This window comes from Amphiura filiformis, chromosome 10 (genome assembly GCF_039555335.1).
Source record: "Amphiura filiformis chromosome 10, Afil_fr2py, whole genome shotgun sequence".
Lineage (NCBI taxonomy): Eukaryota > Metazoa > Echinodermata > Ophiuroidea > Amphilepidida > Amphiuridae > Amphiura > Amphiura filiformis.
The window spans coordinates 43,069,139-43,092,780 of record NC_092637.1 but is presented as its reverse complement, the minus strand read 5'-3'; the positions used below and the strand labels follow the sequence as shown (position 1 = coordinate 43,092,780).

The following is a 23,642-nucleotide window of genomic DNA, read 5'->3' as shown; positions in this document are numbered from 1 at the left end:
TTGGCTCTAAATGTTGACTGTACCCACCAAGTTTTGTGCCCATGACAGTTTTTAGTAATTTGACCTCAGATTACCCCTGGGTGACCTCGGATGACCACAAAATGACCTTCTACAAATTTGACTCTAAATGTTGACTGTACCCACCAAGTTTCATGCCCATACGACAGTTTTTAGTAAATTGACCTCAGATGACCCCGAAATGACCTTCAAAAATTGGCTCTAAATGTTGACTGTACCCACCAAGTTTCGTGCCCATGACAGTTTTTAGTAATTTGACCTCAGATGACCCCTGGGTGACCCTGGATGACCCCAAAATGACCTGAAAATCTAATCAGGTTGGAAACCTTTGGTAGCGCTACACCCCACCCCACCATCACTGTACCCCATACGGATCTCCAGATAATTTGTTCACACGGTATTTTGCTTGTTTTCTTCTGCCATACCCCCTTCCCCCCTCCCCGTACTGCCCATCCTGCCCTCCCGCACTTTCCTCGATCACTGAGCAGATTAACACACTTGCCCCTATCAGTGTTCAAACTTGCAGCTCAATATGTCAAATCATGGTGAAATACATAGCCTGAGAGGAACTTTCAAGAAAACATTTGACCTCAAATGACCTATGGTGACCTTGAAATGACCTTGAAATTATGTGACACAACTTCATAACATAAAGACCTTCATACTTCACCTATGGCCCAAGTTTCCTTGCAATAGGATTGGAACTGTTCATCTGAGAGAAACGATTCAGCCTCTTTTGAATGTAGATAGAAATATACGAATAACATTATTATGTCTCCATAAGTACCGATCAAGCATATTTTGGCAATTATTGAGTATGTGCAGTAAGGTAGCGAAAGTGTCAAAAAGTTGTTTGCCCCAGCGTTTTAAATTTGTAAAGGAAGGTAGGGTATCTAACTATGGAGGCGTTACTTTAACACACCTTTGGGTAAAGAATATATCAAAGATTTCCATCTTTCACATTTTTCCAACAGCTTAGGTGATTAGGGATATCCCCCTGGCTCAAGAGGGGCTCAACAACAGATTTCCAATGGTTATCAGTTTCAACAGGTATATAAATAAATGGAGAATGATCTAGCCAAGCATCTTTTGTACTACGTTGGTTATGACCAATTATTGTTGAATAGGCAATTTCGGGGAATATTGATTTATATGCTAAGCTGATTACATTGTTAAGTCTGTTTCACTGGTCATTTATTTCAATGGGGTGCTAAATGCAGTTACTTATAATGTTTATTGGAAAGTGCTCATGTTTCAGAAAATTTGATATCAAATTGTCATTTTCACAAAAATTGCATTGAAATCAGTCTTTTGAATAAAATAGTACACCCTATCTGCAGGCCTATATCTGTGGTCATATTGTGACCTCCTACATTTTGGTCATGATTCGTGAAAATTAAATTGGGCTATGACCCCTATTTTTCTTTCCAAAAGTTATGACCCCAGTATAGGCCTATTTGGAACCCCCCTCTCCAAAGAAAATGATGGCCCCTAATAATATTAATAATCATTTAGGCCTAAATACTGATAATTATTTATTATAAAATGAGAAGTTTAATGATGATGAAAAGATTGTCTAATCATTGTCACTTTTACCTGAATTCAAGTACTTCCGTAAATTTTGCTCGCTTTCAGAACTCAAATGGCCCAAATTGGCCCAACATAATTTTTTTCACAATCGGAAGGTAAAAACGTTTTGCTTTTATTTGCACTATATTTGAACTCCCTCAGACCCCCTTAAAAGCTTAATATATGAACATGAAAACTAAGTATATTTGTCAAGTTACGGCACAACTAGTGTAGAAAACAGTGTCGTAACTTGAGAACAGAACATCCAAATTTCATCGGGTTTTCGCACAATCATACATTGAAACTATACGCTATCAAAACTTTGAACTTCGAACAGCTAATAGCTGACGTCATTGTGCAGTCTCTTTTACGAGCCTTCCGGTACAGGTCAATGTAGGGTCAATTCCTATGAGGAAATTTTGGGAGTGACGATCAATGAACCATGGTAGCGCCTCATAACCATGCATCGTGGAGATCAATAGCTTGGCTGAAGTGGCTAGTCATTCAAGTTTGGTGACTCATTGAATAGAGGTAACAGGATAATCTCCACTTAGGAGATTAGAATTCTGGCGATCATTCTCCATACCTCCATGGTTTCAACCTTCAGATTTTGTTTAACCTGAGGTTTAATTTTACCCCATATGGTACTTTCGGGGTTTCTTATAGCCAAGGAATGGATGTTTTCACATTCTTTAGTGATGGAAGTTTTACTGAACCCAGGAAGATTCACGTTGGAGCATAAGGTCCAGAGCTAGGTTTGTTATTTGATCAACTTTGCATCTTGATCTATTGTATGAGGTACAATGAGCTTGACGATATACATCCGAAATGCGTGGGATGTTAAGACCTCGTGACATGTGCAACAATACGCAGTTTCGATGGCACTTACGTCGATTTTGGTCTTCAGTGTTTTAAAATACGACAATGCAGAACATGTATAATTGGTATGTCCTGTTGTTTGCATACAGTTTGTCGCCCAATTGGGCCACCATATATTGCAAGTTTGGCAATTACCACTATGATTTTATGGTAATTAACAAACAAAGGCCATCAGTCATTGCCTCGTTGATCTTGTGGTCAAATGTCAACGTCTATCAGGTTCCAAGAGGCGGTAAACTGGTTTCAGGAATACAAAGGTCTCGATTTATTTGGTGTTTTTATGAGTCCATTAGTTTTGTATTTTAAACAAAGAATATATACGCACAAGATTTCATCCCGTGCATACTAGTATACAAATATTACATGCCTATGAGTGTGATAGTACAAAATATATCATGAGGTCGTGAAATAGATCAGTCAAAATTTGACCAAATGATATATTTTTACTATTACACGAATATTGGCATGTAATATTTGTTTTATATCATGATATCACATGGTTTCTTTTCATGCCATGTGATAGTATACAAATATTAACTGTCTATGAGTGTGATGGTCGAAATATAATCACGAGGTGAAAGATGGATTGTTCCATTTCACAAGCCGGAACGGCGAGTGGAATGGAACAATACATCTTTCACCGAGTGATTATATTTCGAACATTACGCGAATTTAAGACAGTTAATATTTGTTTTATATCACTCATGCATAAATTCTATTACTAAAATACTATTTAAGGTAGCAAATACATTTTTTCATCAACATAACACCATGTTTTGCTGTGATGTACTTCACATTTTGGGGTCCACCCCATAACTAAATCGGCGAGTCCAAGAGTCAGCGCCGCGGCTTGGCGCAGGCGCACTCACGGCAGAGCACATGATGGTAAAGACTATCACACGGAGAGGGTGATAGTAAAAATGATAAATGTTAATCAACCAATGAACTGTCTAGAATTTATGTATGAGTGATATAATAAAAACTACCACATGGCTATTAAAATCACTGTAATCATGATATAATAAACAATAATAACTAGTGGCAAATGGTTGTCATAACCCACAAACCTAGCTGGGCGTGTTGGTGTTGTGGAGGTATCTGACCCCTGCAAAATGTTCCAAAAATGTTCCCTTGGTCATGAGGTTTATTGTCACCGAGTTTGAGTCCCGTACTCCTTACAGCTTACAACTAGGTAAAAACAAATCCAAGCAAATTGTGGTTTTATTTCTAAGCTGGGCATACTTCAAGCAAAACAATTTCGAAGTAAATCTATCAAGAGTGAAATTAGAAGCTTTTTACAAAGTCATGCCAAATAAGGGGCCCAGCCATAGCTGGCGCCCCAAAAAAGGTCCCCTGTAAGTCTAAAAAAGAACAAAACCTGTGGCACTTTAGTACTATATATAAATAGTAAAAAAGTTCCCTGCAGGAATTTTTGACACCCACCCCACAGAACAATTTATGTATGCACACATGCAAATTTCAACTACATGTACATACATGAACGTGTATCTAAAATGAGTATGGAATGGATGAAAATTAATCAAGGCCTTCAATGGACATCTAGCAATCCAAAGAAAGGAATAATAAAAATAATGGTACTTTGTTTACCAATTGGACTCGTCTATAAAAGCTGTTCATGTTTTATTACAAGACAAATTATCAAACAAAATACATCCTCATACACTACATGCAATTACAGAATTGTATTTTCAAGTGTCTGAACAGAAACTTAGAGACTCCCATTCCCAATTGGGCCAATCTAGTAGGTCTCAAAGCATACAAAGCGAAGTACATTGATGCTTGTCAATTGCACATCAACAAAATTATATCAGTCCTATTAAGGGAACGGGTATGAGCGTTTGGACAGTATTTATTTTGGGACATTAGAGCACATCAGACATATCGAATTGCATTCTGAATACGAAGAATGTCCTTCTGATATCAAATAATTTTGATTTTTGAAATTAGCAATTTAATACACATTTTATGGCAAATCATTAAAATTGATATTTTTGATATTTAACAGTACTCAAAGTAAACGTTATAAATCTGATGATTTATACTTAAAGTGTATGTAGGTGGGATGAAAAGCCGACGACGATCAATTGAAAATTTTGACCTTTCGTATTGAATATATGGATTTTTTTTCCAAAAACACCAAAAAAAATCAGGTCTTTTTGGGAAAAAATCCATATCTTCAATATGAAAGGTCAAAATTTTCAATTGACCGTCGGCTTTTCCTCCCAGCTACATACACTTTAAGAATATATCATTAGATTTATATAATTTACTGAGGACTGATATATCAAAAATTTGAAAAATATCAAGTTTTTATAATTTGTCATAAAATTTGTATTATATTGTGATTTTCAAAAAATGAAAATTATTTGATATCAGAAAGACATGCTTCGTATTCAGAATGCAATTCGATAGGTCTGAGGTGCTCTCATGTCCCACAAAAAATACTGTCGAAACGCAATAAACGCTTCATTCTAGATCCCTTAAGGGGTACGAAAGGCAAAATCAAGTTGCTCTGATTGAGATTAAAATAGACTTGTTGCAGAGAGATATGCAAAATAATCTTAATTCTAAAATTTGATCCAAATCGGACAAACGGTTTTTGAGATATTGCTGTTGAAAGATTCTTTGTATTCTATTGTTTTTGCCAATATATTGATGAAGTTAATGAGGAAAATTGGCAAAATGTGCTCATTAATATTAATTTTTGCCAATATTTTCCCAATATTTTATGAATATAACCTTCATACTACTTTTACCTTTAAGAATTTTGACCTGAAACTTTGCCAATGTGTCTCTATGACCTAAACCTTTAACATGTGATTTTCCCGCTCATCTAATTTGCATATTTGCATAATTAATTAGCCTTTTGTATAATGCTAATAAATTATGCAAATATGCAAATATGGGCGGGAAAATCACATTTTAATCTTTTAGGCCATAGAAACACATTGGCAAAGTTTCATGTCAAAATCATATGAAATAAAATTAGTATGAAGGTTTATTCATAAGATATTGGTATAATATTGGCACACATGAATATTCATGAGCACATTTTGCCAATTTTCCTCATTAACTTCATCAATATATGGCAAAAATAATAGAATACAAAGAAACTAAAAACATGTATATCTTGACAACCGTATGTCCGATTTCCTTCAAACAAAAACTATTTTGCTCAGTGTACTTAGCTTAACTTATTCAATCTATTCAAATGGTTCTAAATTCAGTTTCTGTTTTCCAGAAACATTGTTTCGAACCACCTTAACTTCATTTATAAACATAAAACCATGATTGTTATAAATTTAAGGCATGTTATAAAGGTTATATATAAAAAAATTACCAAAAATTAAAAGTACATGTAACATAAAAATCATTGGCGGTCCGTAATTAAATTGACCAAGCCAGCGCTGCATGCTGTGAATATGCAGGCATCTGTCGGTGCAGTATGCATCTGAGCAATATTGACAAAAATCAATAACACACAAAGCTCGGCTGCTATTGGTTCACTGCCTCATGAATATTCAATTCAATTATACTATTTATAAATTACTATTAATTGGGGAATTACAATGTTGAATGTTTTATATTTTGAGCTTATCTATAATTTCATATCCAATCAAAAAAGATGCATATATTAATATATATATATATATATTTTAATCCAGATAGTGTTTGACAAGCAGTCAAACATAGCAAAAACCTCAATACAGTCATGGTAGTAAAAATAATCTGTAATATGGAATTTCCTTTAAAATGTCTAAATAATGTAAAATAGTGCCCAAAACATCCATCATCTTCTTACAGCTTGTAACTGCCTTGAATCCAACAGCAAATTTGAAATGGCAGTTAGTGATCATATGACATATATGCAAATTAGCTCCCGATTGCATATTTTGTCTTCCATAGGACTGCATAATTATTTTGAATTTGTCTTCGACTACTTGTTTTCCCAAGCTCGACTACATATGACTGCATATTTTCCGCGACTGCATATTTGACATGTCTTAATTGACAGTCAAATACAATGGTACAACTGCATAATTAAGTAGTCATTTGTCTTCACTGCATAAAGACTGCATATTATGCAGTTTTGTATGGTATAGGTTTACTGTGACATTGCAAATCACACTTTTGAGCAAAATGTTTACCAAGATTCTAACACCTACAATGTTTCTCTTTGGTGGGAGTTCTAATGTGTCTTTGTAAATCACCCTTTACAGCAAAACAGTTCTCAAACCTAAAATGTCATTTTTGATGTGAGTTCTACTGTGTCTTTGTAAATCACCCTTTAGAACAAAACATTTCCCACAATTCTCACACCTAAAAGGTTTCTCTTTGGTGTGAGTTCTAATGTGTCCTTTTAAATTACTCTTTAGAGCAAAACATTTCCCACAATTCTCACACCTAAAAGGTTTCTCTTTGGTGTGAGTTCTAATGTGTCTTTTTAAATCCCACTTCAGAGCAAAACCTTTCCCACAATTATCACACCTAAAAGGTTTCTCTTTGGTGTGAGTTCTAATGTGTCCTTTTAAATTACTCTTTAGAGCAAAACATTTCCCACAATTCTCACACCTAAAAGGTTTCTCTTTGGTGTGAATTCTAATGTGTCTTTGTAAACCACCACTTTGAGCAAAACATTGACTGCAATTCTCACACCTAAAAGGTTTCTCTTTGGTGTGAATTCTGACGTGACTTTGTAAATCACCCTTTAGAGCAAAACATTTCCCACAATTCTCACACCTAAAAGGTTTCTCTTTGGTGTGAGTTCTAATGTGTCCTTTTAAATTACTCTTTAGAGCAAAACATTTTCCACAATTCTCACACCTAAAAGGTTTCTCTTTGGTGTGAGTTCTAATGTGTCCTTTTAAATTACTCTTTAGAGCAAAACATTTCCCACAATTCTCACACCTAAAAGGTTTCTCTTTGGTGTGAGTTCTAATGTGTGCTTTTAAATTATTCTTTAGAGCAAAACATTTCCCACAATTCTCACACTTGAAAGGTTTCTCTTTGGTGTGAGTTCTAATGTGTCTTTGTAAATCCCCCTTTCGAGCAAAACATTTACCACAAATCTCACACCTAAACAGTTTCCCTTTGGTGTGAATGCTACTGTGGTTTATAACATTACATTTCTGAGAAAGGCACTTCTGGCAATATTTGATGTGTGATGTTAGATTACATTTCTTAGAAAAACACTGCTGGCAGTACTCACAATAAAAGGGTTTCTCTTTGGTGTGAGTTGGGACATGACTTTCTAGGTGATATATGTTCAGATTCCTGTGGCTATTCAAGTGTCTACACAGACTGCCATATTTTGACAAGCTTTTCTGACAAAGCATACACTTTTTTCGTCTATGAGCCCGCACATATTTAATTAGATGTCTGCTGAGGTGGACTTTCAATGTATCCAAAGAATAATGGTTCATTCCACAAAATATGCAACAAAATGGTTTCAAGAGTTTCATTGCACAACTACATGTATCACATAGTTCAAATATCTGTGCGCACCTGTACACCAAGCATGGAAGTCAATAGAAACAATGGAACAGCAAGCACAAGACAATTATCCTCGCTGTCTTCCCTACTAGCCCTGGTGGAACTTGTACTTTCATACGCAGCCTCATATCACTGGATCAAAATATCTGGAATGTTAAAACAATTTGAAATTAATGTCATATTTGACTGCATGCATTTGCACAAATCATAATAAATCTTATATAGAAATGGCTCATGTTGATTAGAAAACCTAATTTATTCATATGAAAGAATTAGTGCTTCTGGCAGAAAAGTATCATACAAGAGCAAGAATGTGCCGAACACAGGATGATACAATGTATGTTAAGTCAGGCTCTTTAGCCAATAATAAAGACATACCAAGTAATTTTCATTGCATATCATTATTTTGACATTCTTCTAATGACCTGTTCCCTTAAGGGACGCACCATTAGATTCTCAGGGTGGGGGTAGGAAGTTTTTGAAAGAAAAAAAACTTCACCCACTACGTTAGGGTCAGTCCATGTCAAAACAGACTGAGTGTACACCCACCCTCTTGGATTTTGCTATCCTTTGGCTCAGGGGTACCTTTCATGGACCCCTAGGTGAGGTCACAAGAAAAAAATTCAAATTCCATTTCGTTTGCGAATGGCGGGCAATCAAAGTTTGGCGACCTCGACCAAAATTGGGAATTTAAGGGTCCAAATGACAAAGTGCTCTCTTTGAGGGCACTTTCTTCCTAATTGAATCAGTTGTGATCCTCTTTTTGAATGTGGTCACTCACTGGCTGTGTCTGAAATACCTAATGCCAAAAAGATAGATTTCGAATTTCGTTGGGATTTCAGAGGGGTCAAAATCAGCACTTCGTACTGTTCAATCAAATTATCTTGATTTTGAAGGACCCATGATAATGTCACAGTGCACTTATAGGTCCTAATTATGTTCAGAATGGATTAACCATGTGCCAATGTCTATGAGCAACTCAAAAAAGAGAAATTTCTAGACCCCTACAGAATTTTAGGCCCCCTAAAGTGGTTCAGCCACAAATGGCGCTTAAAATCGGCAAATTTTGACCCCTAATAACTTTAGGTGTACACCAGATATGAATTTCTAGTCTTTTGCATCTGAAAGAATGTAGTCTAATGTTACTAGGAACATAAGATTTGTTTTGTATTTTTGTGTTTTGATACTAAGTTGATGGTCCCAAAAATCCCAATTTTTGACTAATAATGTACAGGTTATGGGTACAAAATGTCAATTTCAACATACCCTTTTTTTCTATTTTTGATCACTTTTTGGCAAATTGTCTTATTTATCCTGTTATTACATAGTTAACAACGTCCGATTTTGGTGATTTTGGTGATTTTGGTGTCTAATTATGTTTTCTTGCATGAGAAATACAACTACGCAACTTTAAAACCTGTACAAGGAACCAATGACCTCCTTATTACAATATGGATGCTTTTGGCAGCCATGTTGCAAAAGAGGGTCATCGGTTCCTTGTATAGTTTACTAATTTGCTTAGTTGTATTTCTCATGCAAGAAAACATCTATAATAAATTACCAAAATCAGACGTTAACTATGGTCAGAATTCAAAAAGGTCGTTGACCTATGAACATTTTTCGTCATAGCGCCCTCCTGAAAGGTCTGACACATAACAAACTATACATTTTTGGAATCCTCATGACCATACGAGTAATTTGATATATTACTTGACATAATTGGGAGCATTCTGAAAATTTGACCCCCATAACCTGTACTTTGCATGTGCATCGTTGCCAGGAAGTGCATTTTTGACCCCCTTAAAAATCCATACAGAGGATTAGAAAGTAGTTTTTTCTTATTACTTGACTCAAGAGCAACTTGAAATATCAGGATAAATAATACAAATGGCTATAAAGTAATCAAAAATATAAAAAAATATCATACTAAAATTGGCATTTTGTACCGTATCCTGTATGCATGGTATGTTAGGCAAAAATGACTATTTTTGAAAGCGTCAACTTAATACTAAAACACAAAAAATACAAAACAAATCTTATGTTCCTAGTAACATTAAACTACATTCTTTCAGATACAAAAGACTAGACATTTATATCTGGTGTACACCTAAAGTTATTAGGGGTCAAAATTTGCCGATTTTAAGCGCCATTTGTGGCTGAACCACTTTAGGGGCCTAAAATTCTGTAGGGGTCTAGAAATTTCTCTTTTTGAATTGCTCATAGACATTGGCATATGGTTAATCCATTCTGAACATAATTAGGACCTATAAGTGCACTGTGACATTATCATGGGTCCTTCAAAATCAAGATAATTTGATTGAACAGTACTGAAGTGCTGATTTTGACCCCTCTGAAATCCCAACGAAATTCAAATCTATCTTTTTGGCATTAGGTATTTCAGACACAACCAGTGAGTGACCACATTCAAAATGAGGATCACAACTGATTCAATTAGGAAGAAAGTGCCCCTCAAAGAGAGCACTTTGTCATTTGGACCCCTTAAATTCCCAATTTTGGTCGAGGTCGCCAAACTTTGATTGCCCGCCATTCGCAAACGAAATGGAATTTGAATTTTTTTCTTGTGACCTCACCTAGGGGTCCATGAAAGGTACCCCTGAGCCAAAGGAGAGCAAAATCCAAGAGGGTGGGTGTACACTCAATCTGTTTTGACATGGACTGCCCCGTTAGCAAAAAATACTTTCCCCACCAACACTTAAAAAAACTAAAAAACTTCCCCCACCTAACTGTGTATAAATGCATGAAATTTTAAAAAAAATTGTCGCCTTTGGCGGCGAAAAAAAAATTCTTTCCCCCTGACCCCAACTTCCTACCCCCTGAGTATCTAATGGTGCATCCCTAAAGTCAACTATGAAAATGCATATTGTGAAAACAGATCTTTTGAAACCATTTTCTTGTATATTATGTATATGAATAGAAAAATTATCCATGTTGCCAACATTGATGGATTTGACAGGAACCCTTTTTATGTGAAAGCAGTTATCTAAACACATCAATGTAACTTTTTTAAAGCCCTATATTAAATCACCAATTTTTTAAAACAGGGGTAGATCGCCCACCATTGCAGAGTATTTATTGAGATCATATCAGACACAACAAATTGCATTCTGAATACTAGGAATGTCCTGATATCAAATAGTTGTGATTTTCTTTTTTATCGAAGTACAAATTTTACAGCAAATTGTTGTAAATTATTTTTTGCTATATTTTGGATATTTAACAGTCCTCAACTTAGTAAAAATTGGTTTAAATCTAATTATATGTTCTTGTATGTAGCTCTGAGGAAAAGTCATCCATCATATAAAAATGTTGGCCTTTCATATTGAAAATATACATTGAAATTTAAAAAACCCTAAAATTAAAACTCTGTATATCCTGGGTTAGATATTATGTTCAGAAAAATGGCAACCCATAATAAAAAAAAGTCTCCAGTTAAATGTCCCCTACTGTAGGATTGCAGAGTAAAAATAGTTCCTCCTGTAGGACAACTTTTCAACCCCTCCCATAGGACCACAGCACAGCAGCTGAAAGGAGTATCCCATCATGCATTGCAGTATATCTGCATGCTCCATAGCAAATGTATACAAAATATAAACAAGAGTCACTTTGATATTGAGAGCTATCGATAGATTCACAATACTCCTGGGTGATATCGTTTCAAACAAAAGTCTAAGCTCCCCTGATTTAAGCGAGTAATTGGAAGTTGAAGTGAGTGATTTTGTGTACACATTTTCTTTGGCATATTCAGTTCTATTATGGTACCGCTAAGCATAAATAGTGTACTTACTTCCTTCAGACTACATAGTAAAAATCCCCCCCCCCCCATAAGACAACTATGTAAAATTCTCCCAAGCATATTAAAATGCCGATTTGGACTATTAAGCAGGAAGAACAAAACCTGTAGAACTGTAGTACTACATTATAGCAGAGAAGATGTAATAATTAAAGAGGAGGTTGATCAAGCTATCCTCAAACAAAATATGTGTGAGACCGCTCACTCAAAGTAAATGATGAATCACCCTATTTAGCTACTTTACAATAGAATACCACAATAGGGTTTGAACCCGGATGGGTGTGATACACAAGTTGCAGCTAACTGCTTTTAGGGATAGGTCAGTATGTGCATGTCATCATGCCATACACACCATGCATGCAGACCCTGTCATCTTGTCAGATTTCAGATAAAATATGACTGAAGTTCCATGGCAAATTATAATTTTTGCTACTTGTTGCCACTTTCAGACTCTATTATTTATGATAAAGAATGTTATCAATTATCAGAATATCTTTATATTAAGGTTGGCAGGAAATGACAGGAAAATACATAAAATAATAAAATAGAACTGATCAACAATCATCACCTCTCTAAAAAAATCCTAAAAATTTCTTCTTTAGAAATTTATATATTTACAAAAAACGGGATTTGGATTGGGGAAATTTTACAGCACTCGATTTCTTTCTTGTATTATCCACATGTGGTATCCCATCCAAGCAGAAGGTCCTTAACACACGCGTTTCATACTTTTTAACAAATTCTCTATAGAAACATTGGAAATATTTTCAATTCTAAAGTGAAAATTTGTCAACCATGGGCGGTCACACACATAACATCATAAACAACAAATCTTTTGAAAGTCCATTATTTTGAAGAAACAAGGCTTTTTTGGTGTACACCAAAAAAGTTGAGGTTTTTAAACATACGTAATGCGTGTATATACTATAGTATTGCTTGTAATAAGTAGGTTCAATGTGTTAGAATTATCAGGGCAGTATTCATAATAATTATTGTTGATAACGCCTGACCAAACACACGCATGACAAGATACATCTGTCCACCTCGCATGCCGACGCGCGATCATTGTACGCAATGTACTCGTAGGATATACGCGAGTGAATAAACATGAATACGCATTTCCTCGCCTGCGCCGCGCCATAATGCTGAATGCATGACTTACTGAACAGTATACGCAATGACATACGCGAGTGTATACACATACATACGCACCTCATGAACCAGCGCATGCGTATATAATAATCAACACAAAACTTGCCAAACCTTGTACGCATATGACATTTACTAGTGCATACACATACGCACAAACATCTCCAACACATTTTACTTGTAACATTTAAACGCCCAAAACGCATTGCGCATTATAGCCTAAGCATACTATTCAAAATGCGAAACGTATGCGAACACAGTACGCGTATAATGACAATCAAGTGTGCTTACGCAGAAACATGCGTAGTACATAATTTGCCTCTCGTTATAAAAGTCAGCAGACCTTGCTCGTCCTTCAACATGTTCGGGGGGAGTATGCCGATTTAATTTGGTTACGTAATGTATCCTTTCAAAGCAAACACTATGGACCATAAGAGCCTCGTCCAATGGCACAGTCCAATAACCTCAATTACATAATCATAGCGCAAAATTTGACCTCAAGTTGCAGAGTATGAGTTTTGTACCCAAATCTTCAAAGGTCATTCAATGAATGTATAAATGTATTGAGGTTTAAGAACTGTTCCCCTGATATAGATCAGCATGTTATGGATCCTATAGTGAAATGAACTGGAAATTGTGTCATTGTAAAAGTTCTAATGTTGTCCTCGAGAGAGACAGTTATATGCTTCGCTATGCATCTGTGTGTTAAAACAGGCTCACTTTGTAAAATATTATGAAGCAAGAAAAACGCATGTCTGGTTGTACATAACACGTGAGCAAGACAGGCTCTATAATAATGTAACATTAATGTTTCACATTCCGTTACCCCCCCATCAATGTTTAAGCAAACACTTGACTAAACGTCATTTCATTTGAAAGTTATTACTTGTTTATTAAGAATGCAAATGAAGTGCTAAAACCTTAACATTTTGCTAACACCCCATCCCTCCCCCTCCAATCAATGTTGGGTTCTACTAGGCTCCCGTGACCAAACAAATTAGGATTCAAAATTGCAGAGTCCGAACACGGAGGCTGATCATAAGACCCAGATCAACATTGTTACGGGGGAAGGGGGGTCGAATCGGTTCATGGTCCTCAAGTATCCCAAGACTAGTTTCTGTACCTTGCGTTTTGTTTACAATTTCATATGCGATGGTAATGACATTTGAAAAATAAATAAAAAACTTGACGGTGATTCAAACAAGGGATCTCTAGATTATTATCATCATCATCATCGTCGTCGTCGTCGCCGTCATCATCATCATCATCATCATCATCATCATCATCATCAATATCATCATCACCATAATCATCATCACTACCATTGTCAAAGGAATACATTTCTTAAATCACATTTTTAAACTTGAGCCTGGTTTCCACCAAAAATATCAACTACCAGATAAGGCTCAAATGAAAATAAAGTGGACTATGTATAGTCCATTTCGAAAAAAAATATTTTGTTCATAGGATATTTCAAGTGGATGTCTAACTTGAGAATTAAGGTTACGCTAAATTTCTATGGTTCTCATCCTAATCTGGGTTGTACGTAGCCACCTAAACCAATTTTTTTCTCCAGAAAATAAACATTGTAGACCTAAAAATTATAGGTCATCTCGAAGCTAACATTCTAAGCATTATTATTAATTATTATTTATTAATCTAGCTCATACACAAATGTACTTTGTCAGTGTTTCAATTTTGTTCACGTCACATGAGCATGAAGATTTTTGTGACAGAGGCCATAAGTTAGTGATGCATGCCCCGATTTTGCTTTTAATTTGGCTACAGATAATAAACAGTTCAACAAAATAATGTCGCTATTCAGCCTGTATAAAGGTTGCGTTGATTTAATTTTATAAGCTTAAGCAATGACAAAATTTGCATGGAATCTGGTACCACTTGTTGTCATTTTTGCAACAATAATATTGTTTTTGTGTATGATATTATCGCCAGAATTCTTAGCTACATTATTTCTATGATACCTTACCATAACATATGTGGTATGCTAGTGTTACCAGGATTCACCAAAAATGAAATATCCGGGCGTTTAGGCACACTCCCCTGTCATTTTGTGACGGTTTTCAATTATCGAGTTACGGCCACTCCATTAAATACATGACGACAAAATCGCTCTTTTATCAATATCTTTCATTCTATTGATGTCAAAATGGACATGACGATTAATGAATAGCGTTACATTCTAAATACTAACTTACTTCTTTCCAATTTTGTCCAAAGATGCCAAAATTTCTAAATAACCATCCCCACAACACCTGATTTGAATTCACATTCAGTTCAGCGTGTGTTGATTTCCGAAGAGAGGTCACAAGGTCACTCACGTTGTTCCTGTGAGGGCCGGCCCTGTGGCAACTCGGCCTTATTTCAATTTGACCCGCTATGTCAAACAATTGTGTCGTAAATAAAAAATAAAATAAAAAAATAAATAGGCCTAAAACCAATCTTTAAAAAATGTTAAGGGCTGGCATTTTCTTCGGGGGTCCAAATATACGGGGGGTTAGTAAATTTTTGGAAAAATAGGGGGTCATAAAATTTTTAATGACCAAATGTAGAGAATCCGAGTCACAAGATGACTACAGATAGTGTGTTTATTTCATTTAAAAGGACCGATTTCAATACAATTTTAGCCTGTTAAGGGTAAGGTGTATCGGTGGTGGCCGGGAAGGGGGCGCAATTTTATTGGCGCTGACTTTTAGTAAATTTGAGACCCCCATTCAAAAGAAAACTTCGCAGCCCCACTAAATACATAAAAGTAATGCACGAGAAAAAAACACATGAAAACTAGGCCTAATAGGCCTATATACCTAATGGGTTGTGAAATAGGCCTCAATATGGAGAAAAAATGTAATGGCCTTTGTGCATTGCAAAAATACCCCCCCGCATGGCAAAAAAACATGAAATTCAGTTTAGTAGGCCGAGAGGGCAGTGGCGGATTCAGGAATAGCGCGACCATCGGGAGGGTGTCTGAGGCCCGGGTCTGAGGGGAATGTGAGCCTCGAAAACGGGGGGGGGGGTAGGCTACCAGGGCAGGGCCTCAAATTGCAAAAGCTGTGTCTTGATGACCTACTATCAAAATGATTTTGCTGGAACAAATTCGCACGAATGGAGCAAAAGTTTTAATGATATTAAAAATGGACCAAAATACTCGGCGCTTATTATACTGGCTTGTCAATCCCAGTCCAACAATTAAGGGGGTGTTGAAAAAAATGAGACCCCTCAACTTTTTGGATTGTTACAAAATTCAGAGATGCACAGACTGACCCCAAAAATTCTGAACTTGCAAATCGTAGCGAGCGTAGCGAGTGTAACTCTCGCCCAGCACGGCCGGGGGGTTCGGGGCCCGCTCAAGGGCCCTAAGCCAGATGGTTTCTGCACATTTCGCACCACAGGAAAGGACATTTCAGAGGTTATTAAAAAGAACATTTCAAAGCTCCTGGCTTCTTCTACACTTTTAATAACAAGTGCTTCCTTCTTCCAGAAAACATGCTTTAAAGGTTCGAGTTTCCTATACTTTTATGCACAAGAGACACTCTTAAAAAAAGTTTTTTGTTTTTATTACATGACCAATATGGCTGATGTTGAAGCAGAAAAATAAGGCAATAATTAAACATTGTGCTTGGTATCCACTGCCTCCCCCACCCAACCGGCACCCCATCCTGGGCCTTCACGTTCAGTGTGCTTTTAGTTAAAATTTCAAGACGACAAACATTTTAGCAGATTTAGCACCCCAAAAGAGACCATTTTTGACATAAAAACCTGAGTGTTTTAGACTTTTTTTGAAGATGGTTTTAAATGTTCAGTTTCCTATACTTTTGTACATGAGAGACATTCTTCAAAGTTTTTTTTGACCTAATATAATATTAAACATGGCCTACATGACTGAAATTGATAGTATAGGCTTATAATGCGCAATATAAAAACAATGATTCATCAAATTGTTCCCCCCCCCCGTCGGGATGTGGGAGCACATGGGGTACTAATGCATGAAGAATACATTGTATGATATATAAGAGTAATTTGTAAAATTCGGTATGTTAAACATACAGAGTGTCGCTACAAATTGGGACTTGAATAGTAGGCCTATATCCCAAGGGAAATACATACACACACTCACTCACCCCCACCCAACCTCCCCCACCCCACAGCTAAAAGGTCCACATCAAACCTTTGACCTAAGTTTGCTTCCATTTAGACTTAAACATGACTTGATCTTAGAATATACATGGTATACATAGGCCTATACGGCATCAGTCCATGCAGCATCATCTCAAACGTCATCGTTCATTAATACACATTGCATACTTATTACTAGGGTAATATTCATTGAGGAAAAAGAGATGAGTTTTTGAACGCAAAACCCGACAGCAATCAGTGGCATGCTGGTCCGATAATTATATAATGGACTAAAATTCATCAATTTTTGGCATGAAAAGGTATTCTCAATAATATAAAACTTTGATTTGGCCACGATGCATGTTAAATGAGTACCATTATCTAGCCGAGTCATCCAGTCAGGGTTCTAAGGAATTTTCATTTTAAAATTCGAGATTTTCTCAGATCCGGAAATTTGATATATATAATGCGCAATATAAAAACAATAATTCATCAAATTTTGACCCTCATCCTCTTCGGGTATGTGGGAGGGGCCCACACGGGGAGGGGGGTACTAATGTACATGCAGAATACCCCCCGCCCGCCAAAAATCGCTTGCCCCCCCCTTATATCTCGGCCCGCCAAAAAAATCGTTGCCCCCCCTGCACATGCCAAATTTTTGGGATCTCAATTTACAAACTTTAAATGGTCTTTATACATGTTGCGAGTGCAGCGTGAAGGAAAATTTGCATATTTAAGCTTTTCCGTACGGTTTTCCTAAGCATTTTTAGAGTGTTTTATTTAAAAGGCGTCCCAAGAATGTGTGCCAAAAATCACTTGCCCCTCCTCTCGGCCGGCCAAAAATTGCTTCCCAACGCCTTTCGGCTCGCCAAAAATTTCTTGCCCCCCCCCCTAATTTTACCCTCCCCCAGGGCTCATAATTATTGCATGCACAGCCTTTAGATGTCCCCATTTTCTCTGCTAAAACAAACAAAATAAACATGAAACGCCCACCCCAACGAACTAACTAAACAGAGCCCTACAAACAAATACATCTTGAAACGCAAGCCCGTCGGCCGTTCGTGCTATATAAAACATGAATGTAATAGGCCTACCCGAAACGATTCTGTCAATCAAACTCCAGCACAGCCCGTTATTGGCCAGGATTTTAGTGTGAGGGATAGATAGGCCGAAAAGACAAATTTTTATCCCAATTTGTAAATTTTTTATCTCATTTTTAGTCATTTTAAGGCCCGGTTTTAAGGACTCTTTGCTGTTCCCATGTATTCCTGAAAATTATCTGTGGGGATGTTCCCCACCGACTCCCCTGGGTGCCCCACTCCCACCCAATCAATCACAGGCCTCAAAAAATATTGACCGGGCCGGTCGGGGTTTTTCTGGCTACATTACAACAGGGCAGTGTCTTTTAGGTCGAGTGCGTCTTGGGTCGAGCTTGCAACTGGTGATCAGTTTAATTGCATGAGGCTGACATCTTTATAGTATGTTTTATAGAGATAATTGTGTTGCGCATGACAGATGACAAGCTATTGCCTGTCAATCAAATTTGTTACCAAGCATCGGTAAACAAATTTAACAATAGGAGATGACTGAAGGTGACAAAATAAGCTAAAATGGTCATTTTTACACTTTTTTTAATTTTTTTTTTTTTTTCACATGATTGGTATGCATGTTTTCTTACGTGTAAGATGATAATATATTTTTTGAGCTGACAAAGCCATGACAGATTTTGTATAACCTTAAGGACTATGAATAGATGTGACAGGATTACCTACGGGATTATCTCAAGGATATAATTCCGTTGACCCTCCTCTTTATTACATCTTCTCTGATTATAGTAACATATATGTTCCATGTAGGAATTTTTGACACCCACCCACAGAACTATTTTGTAAATCTAAAAAAATATACATGCACACATGCAAATATGTACATGAACACGAATCTAAAATAACTATGGATGAGAATATAATCAAGGCCTTCAATTGACATCTAGCGATCCAAAGAGAGCAAAGAATAATAATAATAAATATAATAATAAAGATACTTCATTTGCCAATTGGACTAGTCTTTAAGAGCTGTTTATGTTTTATTACCACACAAATTATCAAACAAAATACATCCACATACACTACATTGACAAAACAATTTATTCGTATAAAAGTAGGCAATTAAAGAATTTTATTTTCAAGTGTCTAAACAGAAACTTACAATTCCTCCAATTGGGCCAAGAAATAGTACTTCTTAAAGGCAAAGTACAGTGATGTTGTCATTTGCACATCAACAAAATCAGTCCTCAAACCCATACTATACTGTAAAAGTAGAAATTTTCGCGAGGTTTTTATTTTCGAGAATTTCACGAGTGGACATAAAATCGCGAAAATAAAAACTCGCGAAAATAACCTTTTGCATTAGGTTTCTATTGTATCAATATCAAACCGCGAAATTTAATTCTCGAGCAATTGACAAAATCTTCAAAATCGCAAAAATATCTTCTCGCGAAAATATTGAAATTACAGTAACATTTCCATAAAAAAATAGATTAGTATTTCTTTTCCATAAAAGGTTAGCTTTCCCTGTCAGATCGGTCCCATATTTTAATTTTGAGCCGAACAACTGAGAGCAAAGAAAATTGGAATTTTCTACCAGCGCCGATGTCGCCAATGCGTGTCACTCCATCGGTTATGCTATGATTGATTAGTATTCTCATTTACATGTTAGTATTCAAAAGGCCATAACACTAGTATTTTCAATACTAGTATGTATTCTCAATTTTATAATTCAGCATAAAGGAATACTTATTAGTATTCAGAATACTTATGATTATGAATACTGCTATTCATATTCTCATTTACAAGTCTGGTTGGAATATTAGTGCTAGTGTTCAAATCAATAATTTATTTGCATAATTTTAGTATTCCAATACAACATGGGATCTGCTTTTTAGTGGTTCGAAAACCACTGTATTATCCGTCTTCTCATTTACATATAAATTGTATTCGGAATACTTTACTATTACCCACTGAACATGTGGGAGATTAAGTCTTCCATCGGGACTCGGGAGTGTACATGTATGGATTTCAACTAGAATAGCCCTATTTTCTACCACTAGTCGCATACTACAACAAATCAAAATGTTTACAAAATATGGCTATTATATATACTTCCATATATATTCATAATACAATTATAAAATACAAAATCAAATTTCTTATATTAATCGTGTGTGCCACATAAATGTACATCTATTGATTCAAAGAAAATTACACTTTGTTTGAAAATTAAACTAGTTAAACATTACCCACAGTTCTAACACTGAATGTTTCTTTGGCATATCTGAGTTGTCTTGTGTTTTTGCAAATGGTAGTTTCGAGTAAAACGTTTCCCACAATTCTCACAACTAAAAGGTTTCTCTTTGGTGTGAGTTAAATTGTGAGCTTTGAGACGACTGCTATGAGCGAAACATAAACCACAAGTCTCACACTTCAAATGTTTCTCTATGATGTGGGTTCTGTAACGGTGAATTCTCAAAGTACTACTATGACCAAAACATTTACCACAAAACTCACACCTAAACAATTTCTCTTTGATGTGAGTTCTTCTACTGTGAGATTTCAAGGTACTGCTTTGAGCAAAAGATTTCCCACAATTCTCACATCTAAATGGTTTCTCTTTGGTGTGGGTTCTCATGTGAGATTTCAATGTACTGCTTTGAGTAAAACATTTACCACAAGTCTCACACCTAAACGCTTGCTCTTTGAATTTGATGTGAATTCTACTGTGTGATTTCAAAGCACTGCTATAAGCAAACGATTTCCCACAGTGCTCACATATAAAAGGTTTCTCTTTGGTGTGAGTTCTCATGTGACTTTTCAATGCACTTTTTTGGGAAAAACATTTCCCACAATTCTCACACAGAAAAGGTTTCTCTTTGGTGTGACGTCTGATGTGGCTTATGAGATTACCTTTATGTGTAAAATATTTCTGACAGTACTCGCACTGAAAGTAGTTCCCTTCGGGGTGAGTTCTACTATGACTTTGCAAAAGATCCTTTCCTGCAAAACATTTCCCACATTTCTCACATCTAAAAGGTTTCTCTTTGGTGTGAGTTCTAATGTGTCTTTGTAAATCACCCTTTTGACCAAAACATTTCCCACAATTCTCACACCTAAAAGATATCTCTCTGATGTGTCTATTCAGACTACCTTTTTGAGTAAAATATTTCAGACAGTACTCGCACTGAAAACAGTTCCCTTTGGTGTGAGTTCTACTGTGACTTTGCAAAAGATCCTCTCCTGCAAAACATTCCCCACACTTCTGACATCTAAAAGGTCTCCTCTTGTTGTGAGTTTGGGCATGTCTGTGGTTATTTAAGTGTCTATACAGACTGCCATTTTTTGACAAGCTTTTCTGACGAAGCACACACTTCTTACGTCTATGAGTTTGCACATATTTAATAAGATGTCTGCTGACGTGCACTCTCAATGTATCCACAGAATGATGGGTCATTCGACAAACTTTGCAACAAAATGGTTTCAAAAGTTTCATTGTCACATGTAGATGTTGTAAATGTGATGTGTATTATATTATTTGCTACATTCATGTAGTTCAAATATCTGTGCGCACCTCTACACCAAACATGGAAGTCAATACAAGCAATGGAGCAGCAAGCATGAGATAACAATTCTCCCTGTCTTCTCTATTTGCCCTCGCAGAACTTCTACTTTCAAACGTAGAATTACATCACTGGATCAAAATATCTGTAATGTTAAACAATTTGAAATAAATGTCATATTTGACTGAATGTGCACAAATCATAATAAATCTTATACAGAAATTGCTCATGTTGATTAGAAAGCATAATATATTTATGAAAGCTTTAGTGCCTCTAGCAGAGAAGTATCATAAAGAATAAAGGTCCTGAATACAGGGTGATATTTAAGTCCGGCTCATTATTTAGCAAATAAAGACATAACAATACATGTATGCTGCAGTAATTAACTGTAACTTTCTTTGCATATCATTAATTTGCCATGAATAATTGACCCTTAAAGCCAACTACGAAATGCATATTGTGAACAAACATCTTGAAACCATTTTCTTGCATATTTTGTTTATTATATAAATAGAAAAATTATTCATGTCATGAACCTGCGACAATCTATGATCTATGGCGATTTCCAAAAAAATTTGCTGGTCGTTTATTTAGTTATATCCACAAACCAAGCGTATATGTGAGTGGACGCGGCGAATCAGCCGTAAACTCGGCAAATTGTATTCTGAGTTAAGGCCACGCGTTTTGAACTCGCCACCCAAAAAGGGTGGTGGTGTTACGTATTTTCAAATTGTGATCTGTTCAATTCATCATACCTCGGCTAAACAAAAAGGTTATGTCATGGTTTTGGTCTCATTTAAAAGCTAAATAATACCACTAAATAACCTGTAAATATGAACAATATAGCTTCTCAACTAACAAAGCTGTGGTTGATTGAATTGCGAGCAGTCAGGGTGGTGGAGGAGGGGGAAGCGGAGGAGGGGGAAGCGGTACACACAAACTCTATGGGAACGCAACGTTTCATGTGTGTAACTTGAATAAATTCACTGCTACAAGGGCTATAAACTTGGTTTTGGTCTTAATTTACAGCTAAACAATTCTGCTAATTGTTTTTAATCATTTTAAACTCTTACTGTTTGATTTAGTCTATAAAATTCAAACTTTTACGTACAAAACCACCCGTTTTCATATCAAACACTGTAGTAAGTAATGCGGATGTCTTCAAAATCTAAAAGTTGCTGTAAAATTTTTATTACTTATCCTATCATAGTCAAAGTATACATTTTCTGATAGGAAATTTGATGAGGAATCTAAATATGGACTTACTTTTCCTGTATGGGTTAGGGGTAAAATGATTCAGTTCAAAATATGAAAAAAAAAAAAAAATTCTAACATACTTTGGGACACCCTGTATTCGAGATTACCAAACAGCTGTGATTTTTTATCTTCCAAAGTCTGTAGGCTCCCCTATCCTCTAACTAAATAGATGTTATTTACTTTCAGTTTATTACTGCAAGTTAGTAATAAGCAATGCATTAAGTAACCCTTTTGTATCAGGAATTTTTTATTCCACCCTGTATAACTTCAAGGTCACCCTGTATAATGAGTTGAAATATGTATTGTTACATTCCTTATGCCTTCAGCTTTCCAAAAATGTATACTTTTGCTAGTTTAGGGTTGTTAATTGTGGAGATATTCTAATGTGAAACTCGATTGGTGTAAAAATTCATATATTTGCGATGTAACGCTACGGGTGGCGAGTTCAAAACACATGGCCTTAAAGTGTAAAATGTATGTGAAGGTCGTATTCATAGGTTTATCAATTCGTTGCGACAAGTATCTTATCAAACGCTGTTTAAATCAATCAATAATACTACTGCTGAAGAGGATAATAAGCTTCTACCTATTTCTATAGAATAGTTCTTGTCTTTGTTTGCTTTGGCTAAATCCTGTTCAAGTGGTAGATAACAAAGCATTGTTTTTTGTCTAGGTATGTATAATCAACAATGAACAATGAGA

The 23,642-nt window shown here is 36.0% G+C and overlaps 1 protein-coding gene across 3 annotated transcripts in view; it reads right to left on the bottom strand.

Moving 5' to 3' along the window:
* The window catches only part of LOC140162899 (uncharacterized), a 52,765-nt gene that overhangs the window by 14,086 nt on the left and 15,037 nt on the right, over positions 1-23,642 (bottom strand). The window contains exon 3 of one of the 3 annotated variants that reach the window (XM_072186209.1): positions 4,827-8,126. The exons of 1 other annotated variant lie outside the window; for it this stretch is intronic. In XM_072186209.1, coding sequence (XP_072042310.1) covers positions 6,702-7,949 — 1,248 coding nt within the window. In that variant the 5' untranslated portion in view covers positions 7,950-8,126 and the 3' untranslated portion in view covers positions 4,827-6,701. Of the gene's footprint in view, positions 1-4,826; positions 8,127-19,149; positions 21,829-23,642 lie in introns of those variants that run through there. One more of the 3 variants, XM_072186210.1, reaches the window with a different exon arrangement.